The 19,644-nt window shown below is 41.6% G+C and overlaps 1 protein-coding gene across 3 annotated transcripts in view; it reads right to left on the bottom strand.

Annotated features, from left to right (window-relative positions):
- ckap5 (cytoskeleton associated protein 5) overlaps positions 1-19,644 on the bottom strand; it is a 37,978-nt gene that overhangs the window by 8,990 nt on the left and 9,344 nt on the right. Inside the window, exons 6-35 of one of the 3 annotated variants that reach the window (XM_071490573.1) lie at positions 19,348-19,519; positions 19,122-19,254; positions 18,914-19,014; positions 18,278-18,391; positions 17,981-18,085; positions 17,257-17,346; positions 13,622-13,786; positions 13,208-13,336; positions 12,909-13,085; positions 12,645-12,746; positions 11,252-11,362; positions 10,655-10,747; positions 9,636-9,821; positions 9,447-9,541; positions 9,122-9,305; positions 8,814-8,977; positions 8,362-8,536; positions 8,063-8,176; positions 7,685-7,813; positions 7,312-7,506; positions 7,047-7,173; positions 6,132-6,217; positions 5,685-5,795; positions 4,956-5,078; positions 3,761-3,910; positions 3,464-3,667; positions 3,250-3,385; positions 2,947-3,140; positions 2,683-2,855; positions 1,430-1,453 (exon numbers count right to left, since the gene is read on the bottom strand). In XM_071490573.1, coding sequence (XP_071346674.1) covers positions 1,430-1,453; positions 2,683-2,855; positions 2,947-3,140; positions 3,250-3,385; positions 3,464-3,667; positions 3,761-3,910; positions 4,956-5,078; positions 5,685-5,795; positions 6,132-6,217; positions 7,047-7,173; positions 7,312-7,506; positions 7,685-7,813; positions 8,063-8,176; positions 8,362-8,536; positions 8,814-8,977; positions 9,122-9,305; positions 9,447-9,541; positions 9,636-9,821; positions 10,655-10,747; positions 11,252-11,362; positions 12,645-12,746; positions 12,909-13,085; positions 13,208-13,336; positions 13,622-13,786; positions 17,257-17,346; positions 17,981-18,085; positions 18,278-18,391; positions 18,914-19,014; positions 19,122-19,254; positions 19,348-19,519 — 4,062 coding nt within the window. The remainder of the gene's footprint in view (positions 1-1,429; positions 1,454-2,682; positions 2,856-2,946; positions 3,141-3,249; positions 3,386-3,463; positions 3,668-3,760; positions 3,911-4,955; positions 5,079-5,684; positions 5,796-6,131; positions 6,218-7,046; positions 7,174-7,311; positions 7,507-7,684; positions 7,814-8,062; positions 8,177-8,361; positions 8,537-8,813; positions 8,978-9,121; positions 9,306-9,446; positions 9,542-9,635; positions 9,822-10,654; positions 10,748-11,251; positions 11,363-12,644; positions 12,747-12,908; positions 13,086-13,207; positions 13,337-13,621; positions 13,787-17,256; positions 17,347-17,980; positions 18,086-18,277; positions 18,392-18,913; positions 19,015-19,121; positions 19,255-19,347; positions 19,520-19,644) is intronic. The other 2 variants (XM_071490583.1, XM_071490592.1) reach the window with 2 other exon arrangements.

Here is a 19,644-nt window from a genome sequence, read left to right as displayed (position 1 = left end):
CTCTCTCTCTTCCCATGCATGTATATCATACTAATACATGTCACTGTCTTCTCTCTCCTGTAGTTTGTGCTTCTCCTCCCTCTCCTCATTCTGCAGGTATCTCTGACTCCACATCTGCCACCACCACTAAATACTCATCATCACTATTACTATTACTATTATATTGTTTCTGGTATCATTTGTGCTGTTTTTAATAATAAAGACAGTGCTTGAATACAACAGTACATACAGCTGTTCTTGGTTTCTCAGTGTGTTCTCTTAGTGCCATATAAATAAAACTGAATTGAACTGAACTTCAATTGGACTTTAAAAGGCTGAATGTTCAAACATAATAGCAATGGACCACAGCATCACCTGCCAATCTCCACATTACTAGTTTTTCACTTTGGTAAGTACTTAACACGTACACATTTTACAGCATAAGGTCAATTGAAATTGTTGATAATTATTAAAAAAAAAAAAAAAAAAAAAAAAGGGGGGCCACAAGTTTTCTTGTCTCTGTATTTGTAGCTGGCAGGACTGTGTAGGAGTAAGGAGACACACTGAATGCCTTGCATGTGTGTAGCAGCTGTGGTTTTCACTTTAGGGCCCATGTTAACGGATCACAGCAGACACACTGCCTGCGAGAGATGTGTGTGAAACGCACGTCCCTCACATCGCAGAATCTAGAAGTTCAGCATCTCGTCTATTTTTCATGCATGACACATGCATCTAACAGCATAGGCAGACAGAGAAAAGACCTGTTGACAGTCATTTTGACATCCTACCAGCAAGATTACATAAAACTAGAGTCTTTGTGAGGTTAGGCTGAATATGTCATAAACATGGAAAATATTGAGATATTTTTTTTTAACCATTTTAGCAGCGGCATGTGGAGACAGTGGTGTTTTAGAGGAATTTTCCTTCAAAAATAAATCAGAAATTAATTAAAAATGAAGAGAAAACCAACATTCAAGTATCCTGCAAACTCCATGTAAACAGATAGAGCTGCAGTAGCGGCGACAGAGCAGACACGCAGCTGGTTTGAACACATGCATGTTATTCTGCAGCAGATCAGCAACGGCAGCCACGACACACGCCACGCACCAAGTGTGTCTCTGGTGTAAGCAGAGGACAGTTCATTTCATTTCCAGGTACCGTGTACACAACATTCACAACTAAGAGGGTAATGAGGGAAGAATGGACCTTCATCTAAAATGACAGCAGTTTGACAGTTTAATCATTAGTCTGGTGCTTTACCTACCACATGACAGTGAGGGACAAGGTGAAACCCTTATTCTCTACCATGTGAAGAAACTCAACCAAACTCAAATGATACACCAAACCTTTCTGATCATCATAGATGACTGATATTAGATTGCATGCAGAGGAATTATTACAATGACAACACAGAAAAGAGGGAAGAGGAGGAGGAGGAAGAGGTACTCACATCCTATACGTGCGATACATTATTCTGCTCCCAAAGGAAGGCAGGCAGAGCAGAGAAAGGAGGAAATCACACAGGAAGAAAGATGAGGGGTTAAGAGACAGATGGCCAGAAGAGAGGCAGCCGGTCCACCAGCCACCCAGAAACACTGAGGTTGGTCTCACAGACAGTGGATAGGATTATTTTATGTCCCAATTTTGCATGTGCCAAGTGTCTGTGAGAGCAACCCCACATGCAAAGACTCAGTAAAACGGTGAGAAGAGAAGGACAGATTAATTGTGAAAAACAAAACAAACATTAAAAAGATTTATGGCAGAACTCCAACTACAGTCAAGTCACAAGAGTCGACAGCATGTAGACCTCTCTTATGGATCTCACAGATGAAAGAGGTGTTTGGTTGATGGAATGGAAAACATGCTCATGAGAAACAACTGGAAAAACTGGGGTTTAATATGAAGAAGACATTTCACAAGACAAGATTTTCATGCTCGACTTTTCTGACGTCTTATGTTTATTAAAAAAAAAAAAAAAAAAAAAAAAAAAAAAGATTCCATCCCAGAACACCTCCTGGTTAAAATCATCTCAAATTGCACTGTTTGTAAAATCCAACCCCGCGTGATAAGGACATAACTAAATAACTAAACTGAAGTCCAGAGAGCAGCTAACTTTACATTGTTCAAGCCAACAAACAAACAAACTTCATCTGTTATAAAAACTGATGGAAATGTTTTCACAAAGTCTTTCTCTAGTAATCAATATGTATATTAGGTTATAATACGCCCTCTGAGCAGCACTACTTCAGGAGCAGAATGGGTGCTACAGTGACTCTGTATAAGAAAGTGACGTGATGGTCCAGCCATGCCGGAGCCTGCTGGTTAGTTAGCTCGCTGGTTGTTGAACTTACAACCTTTTGTCTGCACTGGTAGGTAAAACAGCTGTTAATGCTAACACTGGCTATGCAACAGTAGCAAAACTTACAAACAGCTCCTTTAACAGAAGACCAGTCTTATTTGTAGTAATATACATCATATTGAATGAATGATGATCTATTGCATCACTTAAGAATTTAACTACTATATTTCACTATATGTTTTGCTGAAACACCGTTTTTGTTGCTCGAAATCAGATATTTTGTGATGAGCAGCCTCCTCACTGGGGTTTTTTTTTTTTTTTTTTTTTTTTTTTTTTTTTTTTTTTTAAAATTCAGCTTAGATTCATACCTTTTATCCCACAGCCCTGAGTCAGAGGTCACCTACTTGAGTTTGTTGGGGTCCTCCTGTGCAGGCTTGCGGAGGAAGGTGGCATTGGGGTTGGTTGGGTGCTCTCTCTGAGTCCTCTCAGTTACACTCTGCTTAGCAGGAGCTGCCGGAGTTTTCTTGGCTGAACGCTTGATCCTCTCCTCCAGCATGCTCATGTCTTTTTCTGACAGCTGGAAAAGATGGGGGAGCAAACATGAAAAACTGTACAAAGGAGGTTTTGAGGTTGAGTAAAGAATGAAAATGAGATGATTTCTATCTTACATTTCCTATTAGTTTGTAAACTTGGTCCCCACAGACGTTATACACAGCCACCACAGTGTTCAGGGCGGCATTGCGGACGGATGTGTCTCTGTCGCCGATGTGAACAGCGATCTCCTTGAGAGACTTAGCTGGAGTCGGTTGGCATACATTCATCCCATAGCCCTCTATCAAACAACCCAACTCCTCCAGACATTCTGAGGACAGAGAGGAAACCACAGTAACAGGTTAGAATGTGTCTCTGCCAACTTTGGACTTACATTTGTGCAGCTTTGGCCATTTAGCTTGCTGTGTGAAGAGACATACCAGCTCTCTGTTTGGAGTTCTTGGACTTGGTTCCATCCATAAGGAACGGAAAGACCTTGGATGCTGGGTAAACCTTACACAGCATGGTCAGAATGGCCCGCACATCTTTGCGAACCACATCCTTTGACTCTCCAACCTGAAGAAGAGAAGGGAAACTGAGCAAAAAGAAAATTCACAGTGGCCTGTTGTATTATTCTGAGTTTTGTGGGCTCACCTTGAGTATAAGGTAGGGGACAAAGGAGGTGGCCTCGTACTCGGTCAGGTGGTAGTTCTCCCTGTTTAACATGGCAAACAGCAGCTTTAGATATTCCAGCACCTTCATCAGGACTGTGGTGTTGGTGTCAAAGAACCGCAGAGTGAACCACTTCAGAATCAGGTCGAGACAGCCGATCGTGGCTTCGCTCTCACTCTCCAGCCTCTGTTAAATAGAACCACACATACAAACTTTATTATTAAAGCAAATCTACTCCTAAAACAAACAAATCCCTTGTATAAATAGAACAAACGTTACCTCAATCATGACTCCTATGGCCTTGACGTGTCTCTGGAAGTCAAAGTGAAAAAGCTCGTCCTGCAGCCACTTAGCGAAGCAGGTGGACATCTGCGTCTTCAGCTGCTCCACATATTCATCTCGAGGAGTAATGAAGTTCCACTTCAGGATCTACAGTTCAAAAGAAACACTGAGTTCACCTGCAGTCAAAAGGTCAAAATGACTCTGGTGTTGTAATTTATCATGTGTCTGTGCCTTTCTTATCAACAGATATTTTTGTTTATAAATACTCAACATTATTACTTATCTTTTCATCAATACACCTTAGCTAGAAATACATTTTGATGGCCTCTGCACTCACAGTACAATCGAGCCACCACACACTAAACTCCTACAACAATCTACATAACAAGTCTCATGTTTAACCTTCACGACTCTTTAATGATTTTGTTCTTCATCTGTGATGTGACATCTCACAGATGAAGATGTGACAACATCACATTTTCACACTGTCAGAGAAATAAAACGTTTGTCCTGGTCTTAGTGCAGTTACCCAAATTGACTTAACAATTGTAATTATAAATGATAGTCAATTTAATTATGATCATTATGATAAAACATTAAAAGCCTACAAATAATGTCAGACTGTTACTGCTGCTGAAGCAGCGGAGAAGACAAGCAGCAGTGTTTCCCCTACAATTGTACTGAAGAGATGCAGCTGACTCCACAGAACTGTGGCAAGTTCTCCAAGATACTTCAAACAATCTGCTGTGTACCATAAAAAAAAAAATAACTTAAAGACAATGGATGATTTAGTTTTTTGACTACACTTTCAAGTTAGTTGAGAAACTATTTATGTTATGTTTAGTTTCAGTGCCTAAAAGCTTTGCACAGTGCTGTATGTCCACTGACCTGGTTGTTGCTGAGTGGACCAAAAAAAACTAGCAACTGAATGTATGAGTCAGGAGTTTATTTCTTTTATTTTAACATTGTGCACTTAAGTGTATGTTGATGTTTTTGAGTGTACATCTGGAAAAAATGTGCATTGACCATGTCTTATTAACTTCAAGAGTGGAAATAAAAACTGGACAAAAAGATTTAATCACTATGATGCTGGATGCTGTTTTCCTGTTAGAGGCTCAGTGCAGCAGCAGCTACATACTGTAACTTTGAGTTTAGCAATGAGATCACATCGTGTTTTCAGTCGGTCACGTACCTTCAGTTGCTTCTCCTCTTTGATCCTCTGTTCCTTAGCGTTGGGGATGAGTGTGAAGATTGGCCCGGACCTATCTTCCTCATCTTTCATGCCTTTGGCCGGGGGCTTCTTAGCAGCTGCACCCTGAGAGAGGCAACATCGCAGTGTGAGGAAGAGCGAGTGAACCACTGTGCTCTGCCTGAGGATGTGTAATTATGTGTAATCACGTTGTGCGTCAGTGACAGACGGTAAGAGTGGAAACAGGAGACGAAGGGGTGTTACGCTGAAAAGATCTGAAAAAGTGCAGGTTAACATACAATCAGTGTGGAAACACTGATGTGCATGCAGAGGAGTGACCTGAAACACAGAAGTGATGAGTGACCTCACAGTTTGTGCTTCTTTTCTGTAAGCATGCACATACTGAACAACTACTGAACCTCCTGTCAGCATGTTGTTACATGTTAACACTTAAAACAGATTTCACCTCACAAATGCAAAGTGTATGTGCATTTAGTTATACAGCTGTATATTCAGTGGCAGTATTAGTGATTTGAGAGACACAGGGTTAGACTGAGCCGAGATCGGACTAGGTCAAGGCAGATAGAGGCCGGCTGAGGGTTAACAACTGACGAGTGTCCACTGAGAAACTCTGCACACGTTAGCTGCTCGTAGACGGCTTAAATAAGCAGCAGCATGGAGATGAAGTGTGAAGAGATTCTAGACTGAGTTTCATCACGAGGACACATCTACCTGTTGGCTGCCAGCAGCAGCCTTGCCTTTGATGGGGGGCTTTTTACTAGCATTATTGTCCTTTTCCTTGGAGGGAGGGGGAGGGACAGGTTCCTCGGGAGGGGAGGGAGGCTGGGTGAATAGAAAAACATCAGTGTTTACACTTCACTGACAGGAAATGACAACAAAGGAAACGTACAAGCCTGATATGCAAAACCAGTGACAGGGCTGACAACAACTTGAATACAAATGTTGTGTGAACATTTAGAGAGATGCAGATCTTCACATGGTGTGGGGGTCAGGCTGGATTTGCACTGTTCATTATGAAAATGAATGGGAAGCGAAATCCAGTCTTTTCTGGCTGGATGGCCATTAAAAGATTTATTAACTTCAACCAAATATCAAACCATCTCTGTTCCTGTGTGCACACTGAAACATATAAACATGAGTTGATCCAGACAGACATACCTTTTTAGCAGCTGCTCCTCCTCGGACTTTCTTCACTTCAGGTTTGCTTTCAGGAATGTCCTCACTGGCTGGCTGAGACCTGGAGGCTGCAGAGGACAGGCACAGGTCAAACTCTCTCTACTGTGTCAATATCCACTTGCACATTGACCGTGCTGCTATTGTTCTGCCATCTACAGACGCTCACATACCTCATACACCTACATGCCAGTATACATATACATGTGAGTTTTCTTTTTTTATTGTGCTAGACAACCTCTAATACAGCTGTTCTTTTTTAAATAAAGTTGTACAGTCACTTATTTATATGTACAGTTATTTACTGCACTAGTAATGTCAATCTCCTGTGTTACTGTCATTCTTATTATCACAGGTTTCGTTTTGTCATTGTCTTCTATAATGTGTACAGTTTGTCTTCCACTTTGTGTGTTTTTTTTTGTGTATTTATGTATCTTTAATGTGTAATCTATGTGCCCCTTTAAATTGGCCCTTGGGGACAAAGTCAGTCAGTCAGTCAGTCAGTCTCTCTCTCTGACACACACACACACACACACAGTGATAGTACTGGGCTACCACTATGTTCGGGCCTAACCAACAGGAGCCTTGCACATGTTAACAGGAGGAGCCAGGGATCAAACTTCCAAACCTGGGATTAGTGGCTCAACCTTGTACACGAACACACACTTGGCAACCAGGTATGTTTAGATAATATTATACAGATGTGGGTCTATTGGAGCCAATATTCACATCTGATGAGAACATGATGTAAAGACAAATAATTATCTGTCGCCTGGTAAAACCAGAATGGTCACCAGCAACTAAAAATAAGACGCCTGCAAATCTTGGCAGGGCAGTGATATGGTTTGACTGACAACCTGTTTGAATGTGAAACTATTCATTCGCTGATAAGATACTAACCTGAAGCAGCTCTGCTTGGCTCTGCAGAGCCTTTTCCCCCTCCAGATTTGGCAGGAGCAGCAGGTTTGGCTGGCATCACTGCTCTGGCCTTTTCCAGCATGGCTACCACCTGATCCTTGGAGGCAGGCTGAAGGGAGATGAGGACAGAGACAATATTATATAGAACAGACCTGTGAATCACTGTCAGAGGTTAGACACTGAAATGTCTATTAAAAAACAAATGCATGCAAGTTGTTCGTCATAATGCACTAAATCAGTTCAGTACCTTGAGTTTCCCAGTGGCCTTGGCCATTTTGTCATAGCCCAGGTGCATCATGAATGTGGGCAGAGCGTCCTGAGCTTTCTTCCTCACGTCTCCGTTTCTGTCCTCCAGACAGGCATAAAGCTGAGGGAGACACAGCAGCAGATCCCCGGGGACTGTCCTCAGGGTGGGCAGCTTCTCTGCTAACCAGCCAAGCACCTGTGTGATGAAGACAGTTTTATGTGTGTGTTCTGCAACATGTGTACAATGATTTAGCTCAGGAACATTTATACCTGGATTTTCCTTCTCAAAATAAGCAGAATAAGATTATCCTCCTCAAAGAAGACAGATGAGAGAGAGTGAGTGTGATTGAGTGAGTGAGTGAGTGAGTGTGTACCTCCTGTCTTAGGAAGGGATTCTCTCTCTTCAGCTCCTCCGACAGGTCTTCTCCCTCCAGCCATTCCTTCATCCCAGTCTGCTCCACCCAGGCCTGCAGAGTGGTCAGGGCAGCCGCCCTGACATTGGCCTGCAGAGGAACAGAGAGACGTGCTCATCATCACCACAGTCAGGGACGTGACACTGTCTCCAGATCAACTTCTGATTTATTTAACTCTTCACATCATATAAAGTTTGTACATTTCCAAAATTCACATTACAACATTTTTCATTCATGTATTTTATGTCAGTAAATTTTTGTTGTTTCCTTCAGTTGATTTTTACTGTATATTTTGCTTTGATGGGTCTTCTGTCTTATTTTAATGTATGTGCCCAGTACCTTGCTGTCTCCCAGTACAGTGATGATGGGGATTCCCAGTGCTTTAACATGCTGCTTGAGTCCAGGTCCCATGGCTGTAGCCAGCTGCTGCAGGATAGTCAGGGTCTGCTGGACCTGGAGACAACAAACAGGATGATCGTTTTTACAATATGATTATCATGAGAAGTACTGTCTACAAACAATGTTGCTCCATGTTGATCACAGCTGTGCGGTGGAAAGCAGTTTGGGGTGCAGTGACAGTCTTTAGAGCAAGTACTAACATTGCGGTTAGAATCTTTATGAACAGGTTATAAACTAACCAGGATCTTGTTAGAGTCGCCAAGTCGTCCTTTCAGGGTCAGAGGCAGCTCTCCAATGTTGGCTGTGATGAACTTGGCCTCCGATATGATGGCAGCAGCCTCATCCAGACCCTCCTTCCTGATCTTCCAGTTCTTATCCCCAATTTTGGAGACCAGATCGGAGGAGATCTTGTCACTTAGAGACGGAAGGGAAGAGAGACATGAGCAGAGGAAGGAGAGACAGGTACAGTATTTACAGCTGAGTCAAGATTTTCTGCATCATCTCAGGCAGGTCCCATGGCTGTTTAATGTGTGTCACATTAAATTAGAGACTTATTTATATCATGATATTTGGTCAGTCATGCTGAAAAATATGAACTTTTGTCATTATCTCTTCAGAATTTTTGGTTGAGCGTAAATAATGAGCATAAAATTAGTTAGTGTAGGTCGACTGAGAGGCTCTGTCCTGTTACCTGATATCTGTTCTGGGCAGTAGGTCCATGATGTCATGTCCCCCTCCTCCTCCTCCTCCTCCTCCTCCTCCATCTTCTTCCTGCTCCTCTCCCTCATCATCCTCCTCCGCCGCCGCCGCCTTCTTGGTGAATCTCATTGGAGGTGGTGGAGACTGGCCCTGCATCTTTGAGGATGACACACAGAAACAGATCTTATTTTCCTTGTAATAGGTCATTCCCTGTTCAGACCCTGATGTCACGATGACCATAACTTCATTTTAAGTCTCTTCTGTTTCTTGGATTCTCTGACCCTCTCAGATCGTGCTTACCTTTTCAAACTCAGCATCGATCTGTGCGAGGAGAGCAGGCTTCTCATCTTCAAAGAACATGCGCAGAGGAGCTCCCATGTAGAGGTACATGACTCCCAGCAGGGTGATGGCTGCTGTCCGGACAGCAGGGTTAGTGGCTCCCAGAGCCGTCTTCACATTGTTGATGAAACCCTTCACATTGATACTGGAGAGAGGAAGGTCAAAGGTCAACAGACTCCCTTCAGGTGATGTAACATCTTTTATCTGTATTGTTAAGCTAAAATAACTTGACTGTTTTTTTAATGCCCTGATATAATAATGTGCTAAAATAAAGACTGATAACTACCCAGCAAAGCCAAACTCCTTCATGGCATTAGCCAGCCAGTTGAGAGTCTCTGCCTGGTTCTTGGGATTCTTCTGTGCAAATGCCATAGACACAACCTGACAAAACACAAACGTTGTAAATACAGTATGCTCATCATCATCATCATCATCGACGACAATTAATGAACCCTTTTGGATAAATGCTAGACACCTGTTCTGCGGTCCACGGCAGTGAGCAGGCCTCCCCTATAGCCGTCAGTCCTTCTTTTGCATTTCCGCCACATTTGATGTCTCCGACCTTGTCCACCAAGCCATCCAAAACCACATTGGCCGATGTCTTTGAAAACGTTCCTCTCTGAGCTATAAGAGCCACAATGTGCAGCTTCATCTGCATCACCTACACACAGAGAGGAGACCACAGCATTAGAACGGATACATCCCATATGTTATTGACTGTTCCTTCCTTGACTTTGTCTCCCATCATCAAGTTCCAGTGATTTTATTTCCGCTGAGAAGCCACATACCACACATGCTAGTGACTGAACACATTACAGAACAAGTCAAGTGTATTAGTTCAAGTTATAGATTTTGTTTTCTGATTCACCATCTGCTCAGAAAAAACACAGTAAAAGTGTGTTAATTGTTGGCGTGATTAACAACATTCATTCATTAGAAGACAGTCTCATCTGATTTGATCTGTTATTTGCCCCTTTCATCAGTAACATGGATGTTATTGTGGGGGAGCGTCTGATGTCTTTCAGCTACAAACAAATTCACATCATAATTTCTATTTAGTCTCATTGGAGGCTGAAAATCATGCGTCAGGTAGAAACTATAGTTTGAGGTTTGACACATTCACCACTTTCCCTACAACAACTGCACTAATAAAATATCTACAAATTCAAAGAACTCATCTGATCATAACTTTTTGTATTAAATAATAACTCAAACAGAATCAATGCATGCAGATGGAACTAAGAACAGAAAAAGTGACATGTTCCTGAAAAAGGCAGGGGACAGAAGCAAATGAGGGAAACTAAGATGGAGTGAAAGGATCTATATAGCATCTGTATTTGTCAGTCACGCTTTCAAAAGAGCTATTAAGGAAGTCAAACCCCACCAAAATATATTTAGGTATTTTCCTGGAGGGAGTGTTACACTCCAAGCGCAAGCAGCTGCTGCTACATTGCTTCAGGGAACAGTATCAGGTGTTGTAACAGAGACAGTTACCTGAAAGTTGGTCTCCTTCCAGCCTGGTTTCTTTGCCAACATCCTGACTAAGGCCTGGCAGGGCATCGCCCCCTTATCCATGGTCTCGACAGCCTGGAAGCAAACATAAATCTATAGATTAACATTCCTGCATATTGTAGTTTAACAGGTAGAGACACATCATCCTCCTTCATGGCTTTAGAGTTTTGAGTCTTCAGCACTGACAACATAACAGTAACAGGCTTCAACCAATATGAGTTTCTACAACCTCAATATTTTCCACAACAAAAAAACCTTCTACATTTCCTTTAGTGCAAAGTTAGACTGCAACTATGGATTACTTTCATTATCAATGGATCAATTTTCTATCAAATGTCAGAAAATAGTGAGAAATACCAGTGATAATATCTTACAGCCCCAAGTGATGTTGTCAAACCTCTTGTTTTATTTGAGCACCAGTTTAAAAAAAACCAAAAAAAACAAAACAAAAAAAAAAAACAAAAAAAAACAAAAAACAGAAAAACCAGACATATTCAGTTTTCTTTTATATTACAAAGAAAGACATAAACTAATTAACAAAGCAGTTGCCAACTAACAACAAGTAATTGCTGCATTTACCCTCTGGAACTCCTCCATACTGGCCAGTCTCTCCTTCCAGTTGGCCGAGTCCAACTGCTGCAGACAGGAGGCAGGTAGTACATTTGCTGCCAGCTCCTCACACACCTCAGCCTGATATGAACACAAACAAACACACACTTAAGTAATCAGAAATTCCAACAGCAATATTCTGATAGTGTTGAATCCCATGGTAGAAATCAGATCTGCCATCATTGTAGTATTATGTAGTCATCAGAGAATACATGGTGACTGAATGGTTTCAGGCTGGATTAGAGCAGTGGACCCTCTTCACGGCAGACATTTTGTTATGTCAAATCTTACGCAGGCACAGGTGTATATAGTAACAGTAACAATGGCTGCATCCCCTTAAGTGTCCCAGTATGTCATGTCAGTGAGTGAGCATACACAATCCCAGAGCCCTGGAAATGGATGACCTCAAAGGGATATAGCCATCATTAATGTTATTAATTCCACCTGTGCTTTTCTTGTTGAAAGTCACCATGTCTGCAGTGAAAAGTGTCTGTTCCACATGGCTGAAATCTATAACCCAAATTAGAAACCTGAAATTTCCCGGGGGCAAACAGCATTACACCAGTGTTATTCTTTCTGCATCCAACAGTACACAAGGGTCCATGTGACGTAAATGTTGTTTTTAGAGGATTTACGCAAGGCCCTGGTGTGGACATCCACACACCCACCAATCTGTTATGTCCATGTGGCCACGATGCTACATGAGCTGGAAAACAAACATGGATGCTGAGTTTGAAGAAAGGCTGTGTGAGAAGGTCAGCTGCTACCATCACCACTACAATTCATCTTTAAACGAAGAAGGTCAGCAGACAAAGCAGCTCTGAATCTTCTTCTTGTATGGAAATCACTATATGGTTTGTAGTGTGCATAAATTGAATACGTATACGACGATCTACTGCAGCCTGCAAGTGGAGTATAACTGAGAGATCATTTTCCTCAGTTTAAAAAAAAATTGTACATGACTAGAAACGTATTCATTCACACAAAACAGCAGATTTCTTTCACCACAAATGGAGTAAGTACCAGCTTCTCTGTTAAAACAAAACATTATTGATTGTTTGTAGCCTTAATGTAGTTTCTTCAAGTTTGGTCTTTTTAACCCCTCAAAGTGTTTAAGGTGGCCCAGTTTTACCTATTGGAGTTTCTGAAGGCTCGTCATATCATGCCTCTTAGACAAAGTCAGACAAAGTCACTGTGACTGCTCCAAGAGCCTGACAGGAGAGTGAGTATATGACTTATACATGAATTAGCTAGTATTTATTGCTTCGCTTTCATGAGAAAAAGCCCTTTAAGGATGTGAACCATATTCTCTTTGGGCTAATGTTTTGTATTTTTGACAAACCTTTGGACAAATCAGACTTACCGACAGTTCACTCTCTGTGACTTCTTTGCTGTCAGCAGCCTTCTTGGATTTTCCAGCACCTCCAGAGGTTGGTTTGCCTTTCTTAGGTGGACCTGTTGACGACTGAAAAAAGAGACACAAAACACTTCAGCTCTAGCCTGTTAATGTCTCTTTGATATATTGGGTCATATTATCCATGACATCAAAACTGGGGACAACCAGGTGACAATATATATATTGTTCAGTTCAGTTTAAATTCCTATATGTACATTGTTCTGAGTATACCTTGCTGGTACCAGCACTTTGGGTCTTCTTAGGTGGGGCAGAGGATTTAGGTGGAGCTTCAGCAGGGGGAGGAGCTTTAGCTGCAGACTTCTTTTCCCCTGCTCCACCACCACCTCCGCCTCCTCCTGCACCTTTCTTCCCTCCGGGCAGATCAACTTTATCAGCACACTCCTTTATCTGTTTTCATATGAAACAAAGGACAGTGCTTAGCAGTTAATGGCAATAAAAACAGGAGCTTTCTACTGGTTTTAGTTTATCTTAGCTAATGGGGGTTTCTTCATCCTTCCACTGATCCTTACCTTATCCAGTTTGAGTTTATCCAAGTCGGCCAAGAAAGGGTTCACAGCTTTCTCCCCCACCACTTTCATGGCCGTCCCCAAAGCTTCAAAGGCAGCGTCACGCACCTCTGGAGCAGAGTCATTCACTTGCTGTCACGGTTAAAGAGAGAAGTACAGATGATGATTTACACTCCCCAAACATGATAATCACTGTGTCTCCATAGAGCAACAATTAGCTCTTACAGTAGTATTAGTACTTTACTTACTACTCCCTGCCAGCAGTAGTTTTTTTTTTGTTTTGTTTTTTTAGTATTTAAACGTCAGTCTGATATTGAGATGGTAAACTACAAGACACAGATTTGTTTATCATGTACAAATTTACCAAAAGAGAAAGGTTATAATATTGTTAAGGCATTTCCACCCAGGGTTTGTTACCTTAATGAGAGCAGCACAGAGGGGTTTGAGGATGCTCTTGGGCAGTGTGGCCTGTGTGCAGTGTCTGAAGGAACGAGCTAGAAACAGAGAGGCCTGCTGCTTAATGGAGGGGTTTTTATTGTCCATCACAGCTAGGATGTCCTCCGAGAGGTTCTGCAGAGTGGTCTGGAAAAAAGATACATCACATTAAATATGACATTATATAGACTATCAAAAAAATCTATGCGACTTAGATTAGGGCATCTTCTGAAATGCATTAAAAGTTTGTCTGGAGAATCAGAGTGTTCTATAAATAACAACAGTCACGTTAAGTTAGGAATCATTATATGAGGGTTTGCAGCAGCCCTGGAGAGTCATGATAAACCAACCGAAGAATGATTTCTGAAAAATAATTCTGACTTTAATGAACATTAAAGGGGTTTTCACAGCTGGAATAACGACTCGTCTTAAACTAGGTCATCTTTGTAGTAGACATGTGCAATTACATTCTAATTGACTACTTTTATAAGCAAGAAAATCAAGGAGGAAAAGGTTGCGTATTTACTATATTGCTCTAAAGCAGAAAATCCTACATCAAACAGAATGCAATGCACACAGTGGATACCAGGACGCTCCCAGGACGCTCCTTTCATGGTTACTTTCCACAGGGCTTTTACTGGTGGTGTGTGTTTACAGAAGACAGGCGGGGACATTTTAGCAGACAAGCTGGCATTGACCAGCACTTTGTCTTTGCCGAGGCTTTTTTTCCCCCACTCATCTTTTAGCTCAGCTGTATCCGACTAGAATGTAGATCAAAAACACAAACGGTGTTTTTTATTGATCTTTCTGACTGAAAAATTACGACTATGTGATTTGCTGTTGCTTTCCATAGAAAAAGATTAGAACCAGAAATATATCATATTCAACTGCAGTGTTTCCCACAGACCAGGTAGCAATTTGTGGCGCTCCACTGACACCGTTGGGGGAATGCACCAGTGATGCGCTAGTTGATTTTCCCGCACACCGCTGGCATATGCGCGCTTGTCTGTGTGTGTGTGTGCGCATATGCGTGTGCCTGTGTCTGTGCGTGTCCGAGAATGACAGAGAAAGAGCGCTATGCGGAGATGAATGAACGGAACGATATTATGTTGAGAGCATAGACGAGAGGGAAAACAACAACAACGGGGGGAAGAAAAAAAAACAACAAACAAACAGAATCATTCTGTGGCGGTTGGTCTCCACAGAATGGTCTATGTATGGGAAACACTGAACTGCTCCGAGGATGTGGCGCTGTTCAGAGGGCGTATTATAACCTCATGTATTGTAAATACAACAATGGCTGAAGCTCTTGACAAACATCATCACCACCACCTGCTCCTGACCAGAAACAACGATCACAGCAGCAGAGAAAACTTACAAATAGCTTCTTCAAGATATGTTTTCGTCAGGGCCGTCCAACATGAACAATAACTATAACGATATCTACCACAACTGTAATGACAAGGACAGTGGCAAACAATATGGTTAGGATCACTTTCAGAGTGATTTGATTGACGACAGAAAGACAGACAGCCAAGTAAACTCAGATGCATTTTGAATACATCCGAATTTACATGGTGTCACATTCTGAAAATCAAATAATGTATGACGCTTAGCACTCAGGAATACAAAGGTGTATTTGTTCCACATAGGAAGAACATATTTATCAATAAAGTGAACTTATTGAAATAAACAGCATCTTTCCCTCTCCTTGTCTCCATGGTGCTGAAAAATGCATACCACCAGGTCTGTGCTGCTTACTGTTCAGTGTGGATGCCTACAGTGTTGTACAGTTACAGTATGTTTACAGTTATTGTTATTATTCATGTTGTGATGGCCATTTATGCTAACAATAGAGAAAAGCGGTAGCATCATTTTTTGAGTGTAAAATCGCTTTTAATTTTGTAATATCATGATATAATACTGTAAGCGTAAAACAAACAAAAAAAGAAATACAATAATATTAATTTTAGGTCATATCACCATATACACCACTCAACTCTTGGTACAGGCCATGGTTATCACTCGCCTCCACTACTGCAATGCCCTTCCAGTGGGCCTCCCTTAAACACACAGTGAAACCCTTTCAGATGTCCCACAGTAAAGTGGCATGTCTGGTTTTCGATCAAACTAAAGGGCACGTGTCGCTCCGCTGCTCAATGACCTCCACTGGCCACCCAAGGCAAATTAAGTCTAGGTCTGCACCATCTACTTGAACTGAATACTTTCAAATACAAAAGATACAAAATAATGCTTCTTCTTTGCAACTGCATCCTCAGTGAATGTCATCTGGCATTGCCATCCCTGCTCACAGTCCACTGTTTTCATCTGTGGTTCCCTGATGGTAGAATAAGCTACCAAATGCTATCATAGCAGGGGCCTTCTCTATCTTCAAATATCTCTTGAAGACTCATCTCTTCTGAGAGCATCTCGTCCTCAAACATCCTGACATGCCTAACTAGCACTTACTGTGCACCTTCTTTACCTGATCTCTTTGCACTTTGTCTAGCGCTTACTCCAAGCTCTCCTACTACACTAGAGCTCGAGTGATGTCCCTCACTTATAAAATCACTTTGCATGAAAGCATCTGCTAAATGAGTAAATGTAAATTACCAGCATTCTATGACTAAAATGCTGTTAGTTTAAGACTGATCTTTAAACACCATTTAATGAGGACTTGGCTGCACCACCATTTTGTAAATTCACCACTAAGTTTGTTAAGTCCTTCCTATTTTCTTTATTCCCAGCTAGTTTCAAATGAGTCATTTGCTAAATTGAGTTTCACCATTAAAACTTAAGGAATGTCTTAGAAACCAATTTGCACATTGCTAAATCTTTACTAGCTAAGAAACATCCAAACAACAGGTCTCTGCAGCCTATAGCGAGGTTCAACAATTTGTTTTGGGAGCCAGGTGATGCATTAAACTTCAAACTTTATATCACTCATAAAATGGGTTTATTATTAGCAAACAAACCTTAATTCTGTTAGTTCAGTGTGCTCTGCAACAGTTAAACCTGGCATTTACTGTATTTAAATATTTAATAAAAACTGATTCTCAACACATTTCAATTTATTGGCCAGATGTGTTTTTGCAGAACATTATGACGTCACAGTGAACTTCACCTTTGACAGTATGAATAAATGTCATCACTTAATTTTTTCTATCTTACTATTTTTATCAGACATCTCTGTTAAAATATGTCATAATTAGCGAATGAATTCTTGAGTTATGTGCCTAAACGTTATGTGAGGTCACAGTGACCTTTGACCACCAAACTCTAAAATCAGTTCATTTTCGTGACCAACTAAACGTTTGTGCAGAACCTGAAAAAATTTGCTTAATTCACGTGTTTACAAGAATGGGATGGACGAATGGACAACCCAAAAAACGCAATACCTCCGGCCTCGGCTGTCGTCTGTGCGAGGTACAGATTTTCAGTCTACCTGAGACAGCGGTACATATCCAACAGAAGCCACACACCAAAGTGGTGGAAAGAGACTGAAGAACATTATCACAGACTTCATGTTCTTGCTTTTAAGCTTGTTTTCATCACAGTTACTAGTTCTTGTATTACTTATTGAATGTATTTCATCCTTGTAATCAGACTGTACTTACAGTAAGGAAGATGGCATCAATTGCCTCTTGCAGGGCCTGAACAACCTGAGGTTTCTTCTCCTTGAACTTCTCCAGAATAGTGGGAACCACCTAAACACACAAAGAGCTCATATTTAGCAGTGGTCATTGATTTTGACACATGGAATAGAACAGAATGTAAAGAGGTCAAAACTTCAGCAACACTTGCAGTAAACACATGAACGTTATTAGCTTCAGCTTATGGCCTTTGTCAGGGCCATCACAAAACAGAACTTAAAATTCTCCTCACCTACAAAGCCCTTAATGGCCAGACCCCATTACTAATCTTAAAGAACTCATAATTCCCTATTACCCCTCCAGAACGCTGTGGTTCCAAGAGTCTCCGGGAGTAAAAAGGGAGGCAGAGCCTTCAGCTGTCAGGCACCTCTCCTGTGGAACCATCTTCCAGTTTGGGTCCAGGAGGCAGACACCCTCTCTACATTTAAAACCTCATAGTTAGCTAGCTCAGTCCTGCCCGAACCATCCCTTAGTTATGTTGCTACAGGCCTAAACAGCTTGGGACCTCCCATGATGCATCAAGTTCTTCTCCCTCTCCACCTGTACACATTCATATGCCATTAATGTGTGTTAGTAACTTAGCTTCCTCTCTCTCCTTCTGCAGGTTTTTTTTTTTCTTTAACACAGTTCATTATAAAAAGAAATAACACATTTTCTGCCACAATATATATGGATTCTTTTAACTTACATGTCCTGAATATGTTCCAAATTTCTTCCTGAGACCACTGGCCAGTGCAGCCAGACATTTAGCTGCCAATGACACGAGCATCACGTTGGCATCTTTCCCAACAACCTGGAACATAGAAGCAGTTAAGTGAACAACAGAGGTACCAGATCCCATCCAAACCAAGTCTTGTTTGACCATTCTTCATTTAGGACAAAAAATTTGTGGATAATGACAAGGTGACAAGAGATTTTGATCATTTCCATTTCAGTGTCCTTTCACCTACTTCCACATAAGACCACATAACACTTCAGTCTTTACCTTCTTCAGTGCTCTAACAAGGTCTCCATAGTCTCCATTCTCTAGTTTGGGGTTCTTGGTCAGAGCTTCTACAGCCTCCAGTGCTTCTTTCCTTTCCTGCCACTTTTTAGCTTCCTGCAGAAACACATACAACAAAATCACATATCACAACATTTAGGTTCCATTCACACACACATTAATTGATTAGCTATATACGTTTCTCCGTAAGGTTTATAAAGTGACTGCAGGTTTGTCACAGGGCTGACACAGAGACAACCATTCACGCTCACATCCACAACTACAGGCAATTTAGAGTCACCAGTTAGCCTAACCCGCATGTCTTTGGATTGTGGGAGGAAACCAGAGCACCCAGAAAAGAAAGGGTACAACATGCAAAGTCCACCCTGAAAAGCTCCAGCTGGTCGGTGAGTTCGAACCCAGAACCTTCTTGCTGTGAGGTGACAGTTACTAACCACTGCATCACTGCGCCACCATCACAGTGAAAAGCTTAATTACAACTTCATATCTTGTACATGTATTTTAGAAGTTGAAACTAAATTAAATAAGTCACTCAGAATTTTGTTTATGGATACCTTAAGACAAACTTTTTGTTGACCACACAAAAAGTTAAGGAAAAACATTGTTAGATAAACTTACTATTTTCTCATAGAAGTCTTTGGGCAACTTGGACAGAATCTCCACAGCTTCCAGCAGTTCATAAGGATCCACTGCTGCTACTGTTTCTGCCACATCCTCTCCTGAAAGAGGATGAGATTGAGAGATGACACCAGACTGTGACTACAACAAAAAAGGAGGATTTTGCATGTATACACCTGTTAGAAGTTTGCTACCTATTTAAACCTACCATCAGACTCTGCTCCACCTTGGCCTTGCTGCTGTTCAAACTTTGCCCTGAGGTCCTGCTGGGAACGCAAGAACCTGCTTTGCTTGGGAGGAGATGAAGGCAGCTTCACCCACTCCTCCTCCAGCTCCTTCAGCTGCGGGGACAGAACAAAGAGTATGTTAGTTTAACCTGACTCTGACAGCTGAACACTAAGGATGGGTGAGTGTATGCAATGAGTGTATCCCACCTGTACAGAGTTAATGTTCTGCAGTGAAGGTCTCAGAGCATCTCTGATCCATCTGTAGATCTCTACAGCCAGCAGCTTAGCTTCATCTCTCACTGCCTTCTCTCTGGACTCAAACTGTTTGGGTAAAACCTTCACTACTGGCTTCAATGTTACTATCTTAGATCCAAACTCACTGGGGAAAGATGACAGATGACAAATTGTTAGTGTCATTGACAGGAGATAGAAGTCCAGCATATCAAGGACCAACATGACACTTCAGGCAGTGTTTGGTTCCATGCAACCCCTACATCCAAGAAG

The sequence above is a fragment of the Trachinotus anak genome, unplaced genomic scaffold, assembly GCF_046630095.1.
Source record: "Trachinotus anak isolate AG129_WGS33_773 ecotype Australia unplaced genomic scaffold, CSIRO_AGI_Tana_v1 ptg000002l, whole genome shotgun sequence".
NCBI lineage: Eukaryota > Metazoa > Chordata > Actinopteri > Carangiformes > Carangidae > Trachinotus > Trachinotus anak.
The sequence above is the reverse complement of the archived record's forward strand: the minus strand, read 5'-3'. Positions and strand labels throughout refer to the sequence as shown.